Source organism: Solea senegalensis, linkage group LG2 (assembly GCF_019176455.1).
Source record: "Solea senegalensis isolate Sse05_10M linkage group LG2, IFAPA_SoseM_1, whole genome shotgun sequence".
NCBI classification, from domain to species: Eukaryota; Metazoa; Chordata; class Actinopteri; order Pleuronectiformes; family Soleidae; genus Solea; species Solea senegalensis.
The window spans coordinates 21,950,953-21,961,274 of record NC_058022.1 but is presented as its reverse complement, the minus strand read 5'-3'; the positions used below and the strand labels follow the sequence as shown (position 1 = coordinate 21,961,274).

General features: G+C 39.2%; 2 protein-coding genes across 2 annotated transcripts; both read left to right on the top strand.

Annotated features, from left to right (window-relative positions):
* Positions 1-651: 651 nt before the first annotated feature.
* Positions 652-5,150, top strand: LOC122765480 (protein-tyrosine kinase 2-beta-like). The gene is made up of 9 exons (XM_044019738.1): positions 652-777; positions 918-965; positions 1,121-1,246; positions 1,347-1,373; positions 2,809-2,833; positions 3,021-3,061; positions 3,189-3,323; positions 4,231-4,311; positions 4,620-5,150. Exons 1-9 carry the CDS (start codon positions 691-693, stop codon positions 4,860-4,862), a joined length of 813 nt encoding a protein of 270 aa, XP_043875673.1. The 5' UTR covers positions 652-690; the 3' UTR covers positions 4,863-5,150.
* Positions 5,151-7,181: 2,031 nt separating this feature from the next.
* Positions 7,182-9,952, top strand: LOC122765482 (small integral membrane protein 11A-like). The gene is made up of 3 exons (XM_044019739.1): positions 7,182-7,264; positions 7,702-7,915; positions 8,358-9,952. Exons 1-2 carry the CDS (start codon positions 7,250-7,252, stop codon positions 7,888-7,890), a joined length of 204 nt encoding a protein of 67 aa, XP_043875674.1. The 5' UTR covers positions 7,182-7,249; the 3' UTR covers positions 7,891-7,915; positions 8,358-9,952.
* The last annotated feature ends 370 nt before the right edge of the window (positions 9,953-10,322 follow it).

Here is a 10,322-nt window from a genome sequence, read left to right as displayed (position 1 = left end):
TGCTGGTCTATGCTGGTCCACCAGCATCATTATGCTAGTCTTTGCTGGTCTATGCTGGTCCACCTGCATCATTATGCTGGTTTTTGCTGGTCTATGCTGGTCCACTTTGGTCTATGCTGGTCTATGCTGTCCATGTTGATCCATTTTGGTCAATTTTGGTTTATGCTGGTCTATGCTGGTCCACCAGCATCCTTATGGTCTACCAACATGACCAGCATAAAACCAGTACCAAACCAGCAATTTCCAGTGAAGAAGTTAAAAACACAAACGTATCTCATGCTAGCCAGTGTTAGCAACACCAGTTGCTAACATGCTCTACATGGTATTTTGTGCACACAAACAGCGTAGCAACATATATACTGTTAAAAATTACTGTAGACATGTACATTTGCTGTGAAATATGAAATATGACAGAAGTGCTATTCATGGTAAAAGAAGCAGTGTTTGTATGGTGCAGCCATCTTGGTATGTGAGGTTGCTCCAAGTTAAAATTCTGAGTTCTGACTACAAATGGAACACAGCATCAGCCCACTCCTTTTTTTAAAGTCAGGCATTGGGCAGTGTTAGCCTTGGAAAAGGGGGTTTAGTTACCCTTTAATGAGTTGGAAACATTCTTTCCCCTGACACACACACAAACACACACTCACACACACTAACTGCATCTGTCCGTTTGATAGTGAGATCCACAGGATGGAGCTGAAGCAGGATCTGAAACCAGACAGGTCCAGCTCCATCCCATCGTTATTCTTCTCCGGCGGCGCAGATCCCCCACCCAAGGTATGATTTACAACATGGCAACACCTTTAGTTACATGTTATAGATGTTTGTTTGTTTGTTTGCTTGTTTTTTATGTGAACCCAGAATTTTTGACCTAACAGCCTTCAAATAAATGACCCTTTTTTTCCCTCTCTCTTCAGCCATCCAGATTACAAGGCAACACTCTTCCCCGGGTTTCACACATGCAGGTGTTTAAAACAATCACTACTCAGCATGCTGCTGTGAAGTATTTTTAACAGAAGAACAATTCCTAAAAAGTCTGCAAATGTTATAAAATCACAGGTTTGCATCTAAAATAAATATCAATTTTAATGAACAAACCTGTATGCATGTGTGTGTGTAGGCAGCAGAGAAGGACTGCCGGCCAGAGTGGGAGAAAGTACAATCACAAGTGGAGGACACGTTACAAAGACAAAGAAAAGAGATGATGCTGGATAAACAGTGGCTGGAGCAGGAGGAAAGACAACTGGTAAGACACACTCACACACTCACACACACACTGTGACGTGAGGATAGAGGAGGCACTGTGACATGTCTTACCAGATGAACTTTTCTATGTTTTCCTATAGGATCCTGTCACAAATTCACAAATCAAGGTACACACACACACACACATGCACACGCACACACACACACACACACACACACACAGGCGGACACACACACACACACACACACACACACACAGAGGTTTGTGCAGTTATTCTTCTTAGGACACTGCATTGACTCACAGATATTTGGACAACATAAAAACAATCCAGTATTTCTTATTTTATCATGGTTCTCAAACCTTTTTCTGTTGGGCCCCCCTTTGGAGGGAGGAAGAAAGTTCCCGCCCCGACTCAAAAGAAAATTGTAACAATGTGTCAAGTATAACATTTATTGAAAGAAGTATCAATATTAGAACAAATGGTTCACTTTTTTGTGAATCAATACATTTTCAGCAATACAAATACCTTAAAGGTGACATCGAATGCTTGTATCACACATATATGTTAGTTATGGAGGTCTACTTACATATATTAACTTGTTTTCATGGTTAAAAACCTCCTAATCGCTGCAAACGAGCCGATCAAAATATCTCCTCACTGACGCTCTAGTCAGCCGCGCTGTTTCAGAGCGGCTGTTTCAGTTTTGTGTTTCAAAACCACACCCCCAGAACGTGGACTGTGTTGTGATTGGCCAGCCAACGAGAGCTTTCCCACTGTCCTGTGATTGGCCAGGTACCTGGAAGTGACGTAATAGATAGGCCAGCTCTCAGATACACAGCTCCCCCTCTGGCACGGTGGATGCTCTGCATCTCAGCAGCTACAACGAGAGTAGTTCTTGATCTTCTGCGGTTGAATGTACGCAACCGGATGTGCCCGGACTAGTGCCCGCACCAGGAGGCGCTATGGTGGTGAGAGGAGTGGTGAGGATTTTTGATGACGACATCAAATTAAGGAAGTGCCGATCCGCTTCACAGAGCCCAGGAAAACAATACAACACTATTTTCTCAGCAGTGGCTGAACTGTTTGTTCTGAAACTTTAGGGTTTCATAAACGAGGTAATGACGCAGATACACACACAAACGCAGCGTTAATTGGAGTTTCCGGTCTATGTCGCCTTTAAATATTGCTTCCAGAGAAAGCAATTTTCAAATAAAAAATGATTTGTGCCATTATAATTATGACAACGTATTTTTTAAAACACATTTCACATTACACTAACTGTAATTAAAATGTTTGCCCTAAACTAAACCAGTTCCTCAGAAATTAGTTTCTGCCTCATTAGGACCAGGTTTTAGTCTCCATGAGGACTACTGACCCTGACAAGGTCAGTGTTTATGTCAGAAAAGGTCCTAAAGGTCCTCCTACACATACAAGAACACACACATAAGCACACTGTTTGACCTTTGGCCACTGGTTTACTATGGTTTCCTGTAGCCATTGCAGTGTAGTTTTATTCTTCTCCACACTGTGGCAGTAGAAAGTAAAATGACATACACACACACACACACACATTCCTGATTTTTTGTCTGTATTTTTTCAGCCACCTGAAAAAAGCCCAGAAAATGGTGAGTCCACTTAGAGAATAAGTAAATAAATTTTTCTAAATTGTAAAACATTTAAAGGGGAATTCTGGTATTTTTCAACCTTGGCTCTATGTTTATAAATGTGTATGTGTATGTGAATAGCACTTAAAAATACTGGAATTCCCCCTTAAGCCTGGAAGCACAATTTGATGTCTTTTCTGTGTGTCAGGGCCTCCGGAGAAGCCACCAATGCCTCCTCCAGTCACACAGGTAAAGAAAACCAAGCTTTTAATTGTTCTTATTTTCTGAAAATATCAACAAGAATTAATATAGGATATATGTACATATAGTATAATAGTATAAACCATGAAAAATTATTTTTGATTTGTGTTTCAAGCCTCGCCCCACAGCTGAGCTGGACCGGTCAGGGGATCAGGTTTACACTGGGGTCATGGTGATGGTGCAACAGGTGGTCCATCTGAAGAATGATGTCAGCACTCTGTCCGCCTCTGAGTATCCCAGTGCTGTCAAAGTATGCCCAGCAACAACAGATTCACTGCTATTATCTCACATTTATTTAACCAGGAAGTCTTACGAGTAAGACATCCATGGCTAACACAGCTCACAGTTACAGATCAATTAAAAAATACACAACACATATACAAGGATCCACAAGACTGGACTGTTTGCCGATATCCAATATGCCGATAACAGAGACCAATATATTAAGGTTTTCCCTGCACCCAAATGCAGAGGTCATTTAGTCTTCTAACATAATATTTATGATAATATTTTAGATATAAATTTTCCTCATTTTACAATATCAGTAAAGATTAAACAAAAAACTAGTTGGGGGTAGCAGCTTCTCTCAAATTACATAATAGATGCATTTTTAACGAAACTTGTCATCCGACCAAAATCCTAAATATTTATATGTTACATTTTCAATCTGGACTATCTGTAAATTTGTCCTTCCGACATTTCTTTTTCACGGATCAATCTGATTTTTTTTTGTGATGGGTAGGTGATCACACTATACAGAATGTTCCCATTCACTTTTGAAACCCAATGTCTTATAATGGTCAAAACTCTGTCAAACTTAGTATCAGCATGTGTGTACAGGATAGGTATCATCACATTAAGTTTCATCCAGATTTGATCTAGATTTAGGATTTGGCTTCAATTTAAATGCAACACGGTTCAGTCCTATTTAACAAGTTGAGCTATATCTTGTATCTCAGTGACAATACGATGGTAATAGCTATAAGCAGGTACATACACATTTCAGGCTGTATGTAAAACAAAGGTGACAAAGTGTTTAAGTGCTCTTATTGTATTTACAATTTACATTTAACCTTTGGACTGTATTTCCCCTCCCATTCTTCCACATCCCTCACTCTCTTCCTGTTCCGACTCCCCAATCCTTGCCCACCGACCAGGCAGTGGGTGTCACACTCCGTAACCTGATACAGAGTGTTGATGAGATCCTGCCATCTTTACACTGCTCTGTCACCACAGAGGTGAGCCTCACTCCTTTCCTCATCGAATAAAGTATTATATTGTACTTCCTACTATTCTTAAATGACAGGATTCCAGTATGCATTTTAAAAATCCATTGAAACACCTGGATGATGAATTTTAGTAAAGTGTCTTTGCATTACATCAGTATTTCCCAAACTTTCTGTTTGGAGACCCACTTTTTAAAGATGACAAACTGTCGATGCATATTTATTTACCAACTAATTTACAGCCATACCGATTTTAAAAAATGCAGACATGCATCTCAACAAAAAATAATTGAGATAAGTGTATTTCCTCTCCATTTCAGATTGAAGGCACTAAGAAGCTGCTAAACAAGGACTTAGGGGAGCTGATCAACAAGATGCGACTGGCTCAGCAGAACTCAGTCACGTCACTGAAGGAGGAGTGCCAGCGACAGATGTTGGCAGCTGCTCACGCTCTGGCTCTAGACTCCAAAAACCTGCTGGACGCTGTGGACCAGGCTCGCATCAGGGCTAACCTGGCCAAACCGAGACCGGACTCCCAAGTGGCAGAAGATTCTGGGGAATGAGGCCCAAACATCATATTGACTAGATTCAAACATGTTGCAGATTACAGTGAATTGTGAGTTTGTATGGGATGGTGGGACTATTCATGCTAAATAAAATGTTTCATAAAAAAAACATTTGCATTTTGTGGTGACAACTGTGTCATGATGAAGGTAAACAAATCTAATATACAGTATGTTTTGGGGGGATTCTGCTCAGTCGCAGCGCCTGATCAATCCTCCATCTGACTTTGTAATTTTGTTGTGCAATTTCAGTTGTATAATGTCAATAAAGTCCTCTCCTCTCCTCTCTTCCTCTCCTTCCTACTGTCATCCATGATATTTCCAATACTGTAACAAAATCTGCAAATGCTATTATAAAGGCACTAAATCTAACGTATGGCTGTGTCTTTACATTGGTCTACTCCTATGCTTTCATATCAACACAGGAGAGCTGTGTCTTGTTTTTTAACTGGGTGTGTGAAACTGCAGCAGGTCAGAGGTCATCTGAAGAGGCGGTCCTTTAATGCATCATGAGGACGGATTGTGTTCACACATCACATGCAAATGAATGTGGACCCATGCATCCCCAGACCGCTTTCAATAACTTCATAGAAAAAACATGCTTATGTATAGTTTTTGTGAATTATGTGGCATACTACACGGCTACTATAGTATAGTATTCTCATTTTCATTGACAATATATTAACAATGACAGATAATAAATGACTCGACACATATGAAGGAAAACAATCAAAACTCGACTTAAACAAACTGCCAGAGATTGTCTATGCTTCCTTTGCTGCTGTTTGTTCTTTATAACTCGACTTATTTGTAGTGGACAGCAGCGTTACTTAGGAATAAAGGTAAGGTGGTGCATATTTGGTTGGTTAGGTCAGAGTTTCTTATTTCATTTGTAACACATTCAACCGAAATTGAAGTCAGTTGTTACAATGTTTTACTGATGAATATACATTATTCTCTTGTCTTAATGGCACATAGAGACAGTAATGAATTGGATTATGTTTATTTAACATTAGCGCTTAAATATTGTAAATATTGTAAATATTGTTTATTTAAATAATCTTTTAACAGCCCCAGTGGTTTGTCAGCATATCACTTCTTGTGGCAAACTTTGCAGCACAGCCTGGAAGACAACAGGTAATACTGTACAGTGTGGCCCACAATCACACAAGGTCTACCCAACACCTGTAAAGACAATTTAAGGCTTAAGCGACCTACAATGAATGGTAGGGGGTAACTGTTCCTCAGCCTTCTCACTGGGTTATCATTCTCTGGCTTCCATATGAAAAAGGGTGGAGCTGAAAGTACTTTGGAGATAGACTCAGAAATGCAGTCAATGAACTCTGGCTGGGGAGGGAAACGCCACAATGACACCATCTTCAGTGGGTTGCTCACAGGGATGCAGCCAGATCAGAGACCCAAGGATTCCAGCTCCTCTGCTGCTGTGAACAGATTCACTGACTCATACTTGTCATGAGCAGGAATCTGTGGAGAAGGGCAGCTGGGGACATATGGTGATGGCTGACCTGGATCATTCATTTAATGTCATTTTAAAATGTAATTCCTTCCTATTCAGACTTTTCATATATATATTCACCTTTTCATGCATATATTCAGACTTTTCATATATATATTCACCTTTTCATACACATATTCAGACTTTTCATATATATATTCACATTTTCATACATATATTCACCTTTTCATACATATATTCACCTTTTCATACATATATTCAGACTTTTCATATATATATTCACCTTTTCATACATATATTCAGACTTTGTATATATATATATATATATATATATATATATATATATATTCAGACTTTGTTAATATGTATTCAGACTTTCATGTATACAGTATATTCAGACTTTCTTTAAATATATTCAGACTTTCTTTAATAATATTCAGACTTTCATTCAATATATTGTTAAATGGGAGAGAGAGAGAGAGAGAGAGAGAGGGAGAGTTTGCTCGAACATTCATAGAGGTGTTAATATACAGTATGTTGTGAAGGGAAAGGACAGTGATACATTCACTTTAACAAGGAAAATGGAAATTACAGAAACGAAACATAAAAAAGACGCCACTAATGAAATTCAAACACATCTCGCGCGTACATCAATGTATAGCGTTGTCAATAATATTAATCTAGGACATCTTTGCTACAGTGGTTGAGCTATACTAAGAGGCCTGCCAAATATAGACGTGGAACATTTGCAATAGTATGTGTCTGACACGGACAGTGAACGCAACACAGATAACGTACAACAGACTGCATTCTGATTGGCTCGTACTGGCAGGCCCCGCCCTGCAGAAGAGTATTTTTAACGCTATCGCCTCAACAGTGCACAGGAGAAGTCACCACGACTGAAGCGAAAATGATCAACTGGAAGGTAATTATCCCACAAAATTCTATTTAGAAACCTGGTAAATAATTAAACAGGTATTTTCCGGCCGGGTGAAAAGTTGTTGCTGCCTTTTTTTTTGTGTAACTGTCTCAGACGTTTCCAGTTGAATGCTAATGTTACTACAGCTGAGCAAGCTAGCAGTGATGTGTTTCTTTTTTACTGACTTTGAGCCCTTAAGTGTAGGTTGTAATAATCATAATAAAACGGACAAATGCAGCTCGTTTATCTACCTCAGTGGTTTCGTAGGCGGAATTATCATTGTTATTAGTTGTACTAAAGCTCACATGTACTGAAGTGTGGTCTGTGAGTGCAGCTGTCCCTCTCTCTCACTCAGTCACACACATACCACCTCCCCCTTGCTACTTCAATGTACACAGCTGAGGCTTAAGTTGTGTGTGTGTGTGTGTCCACGCTTTTCTCAGGCTTTGGACAATGTCCCCGTTCTCCTATACATTCTGGCCCTGAAGACACTGCTGCTGTGTTTAGCGTTTGCTGGGGTGAAGATATACCAGAGTAAGAAAGCAGATGAAGCTCTGAAGAAGCAGCAGGCTGAGAAGAGGAGGCTTGCCCATCAGACACAGAAGCTAATTGACAATTTGAAGGAAGACTGAGCAGAGGAGAAGCTGCTGTGAACTGGTACGTGGAAAACCATGTTACAATTGGCAAAATTAAACTGCCAGAAAACTGAGAACATGGTTGTCACAGTGGACGCAAGAGAAAAACAGAGACACAAAAACACGTAATAAAATATACACCTGCTTAAGTCCATGATATTTTATATTTTATATTTTAGATATGCTGCTTGCTCTCACCTTTGCACAGAAAAGAAAGCTTATTTCCTCAGTCTCCTACTTTTTTCTTTCTAGTCAGAAATGGTTTATACTTAAGAAGGCATTAACAGTATATGGTGAGCCTTTTGTTTTTGTGGGTGCCCCTGCTGGTAGGTGGGTCAACTATATAGAAGAAGAAGAGAAAGAAGAGAAAGTGGTCATTTTCAGAAAGATATTTACTAATTTGGGTGTATTGACAAAATATTGACTGTGAGCCAAATCACAATTTTCATATTTCTCTTCTCCAGGGAACCATTCGATTGAACAGATCATCAAGCTGCTTTTTCCAGAATGAGCCAGGAGGACGTTACTTCAGGGTCTTTGGGAATCCAGGACTGTTAACCACGTCACTTTTATATTTATATGTCTTGTATTTATGTCTGCCCAAGACAGATTTTTATAAACTACAATTAGTACAGAAACCACATGGGCTCAGAAGTGAGACTGAGATGAGTCTGTTTTGGGGTTTTTCCACTGTGACAGAGCCATTATCATTTGCCAAACATCATCTTCCTTGTATGTATGAGAGTAAAACACTGGCTTGGTGTAAAACTGTAATGGCAGTGAAATTAATAAATATGGTTTTAATGTAAGTCAATCAGGCATTTTGGCCATGGAGGTGTCCAGAGGGAGTAACTAACAACATTTAAAGAATACTATTGCAATTAAATCAATTTTGTAATAAAGTAATTCAGATAACTGAAAATCCATTCATATCAGGAAGACAGGACAGTTCTGAATGAGTTACGACATGTTTAGAGTGCTACAATCTCATTTATACAGGCAACAGCAGATATTGTTAATAAAAAATTGTACCGATATCAACTTTAATTACAGCATAATAAAGACGTTATGATATGAATGATAATCATAATAATAGCCTCAAAACTGGATCTGGATCCTGCAGGCTGCAAGATGAAGACAGAGAGACACAAACTAGGGAGAGAAATAATGTGATGTAATGAAGTCCTGTTCATACCCTGAGTGAGAGAGTGAGTGTGAGTGCACCACAGGAATTCCCCCAGCAGTCTGGGTCTATAGCAGCTTAACTAAGAGATGGTGATTGTTTCCCTGAGCCACCCCTAACTGTAAGCTTTATCAAAAAAGAAAGTTTTAAGTCTAACTTTAAACATAGAGCGAGTGTCCACCACCCAAACCAACACTGGGAACTGGTTCCACAGGAGAGGAGCCTGGTAACTGAAGTCTCTGCCTCCCATTCTACTCTTATAGACTCTGGGGAACCACAAGTAAGCATGCATTTTGGGACCGAAGTGATCTGTTGGGATGATATAGTAACTTTCTAGTTCCTATTAAAACTTGTGCTGCAGCATTTTGAATTAACTAGAGGGTTTTAATAGACTTGTTGGAACATCCAGGTAGTAATGAGTTGCAGTAATCCAATCTAGATGTAATGGGTAACCCATGAATTAGTTTTTCAGCATTTGAGGACAAAGTGTTTCTAATTTTTATGCGCCGCAGGTGAAAGAAGGCTGCTCTGGAAATGAGTTTGTGTGAATCAAATGATATTTCCTGGTCAAAAATAACTCCAAGGTTCCTCACAGTAGAGCTGGAAGCCATGACAATGTCATCTAAGTTGTTCTCCAAGGTGTTTAGGGTATAATGACCTTGTTTTTTGTTCCGAGTCATTTAGGGCATTTAGGACTTGATGTCTCTGAGACATTCATCAAGTCTGTAACAAAACAAAACAATTCATAGTTAACGACTGCATATTAAATCAAAACTGCTGCAGTTACGAATTGTCTACGTTTGTTAGATCTACTGTGGTGAACGTTGGATATTCACTTCCACTATAAAAGCTATCAATAAATGTGGTAAATCAAGAGAGACGTCTGAATGAACAATGAAGTTTATTTTTCCTTTGATGACACTGTGTGCAGCTCAGTCACATCATTTCTCACACGACTTGGCATGAACTATTTTCTTGCTCTACAGTGTTTTTAACCTTACTGGTAACTAATGAAATTGTGGTGCGACCTAGTGGATTGACCATATAACTGTCATCTCACAGTCACCACAATAAATAACCATTGGAGAACAAAAAATGCATGGCACTGTACCCAGTGTCAACACAACAATGATTTTACATTAAGATTTTAACATACTTATCACATCTTAAATTTTGCCAGCCAATGGCAGAACTGGTATTTTCTTATTTTCTTCAATGGTTATCATGGGTCAACTTCACTGCTTTG

Excerpts from the sequence above, each read along its gene's own strand:
- LOC122765480 (XM_044019738.1), top strand. The coding sequence starts at position 691 with ATGGAGCTGAAGCAGGATCTGAAACCAGACAGGTCCAGCTCCATCCCA. Across the intron at positions 966-1,120 it reads CCCGGGTTTCACACATGCAG|GCAGCAGAGAAGGACTGCCG; the intron begins GTGTTTAAAACA and ends GTGTGTGTGTAG. Across the intron at positions 1,247-1,346 it reads AGCAGGAGGAAAGACAACTG|GATCCTGTCACAAATTCACA; the intron begins GTAAGACACACT and ends GTTTTCCTATAG.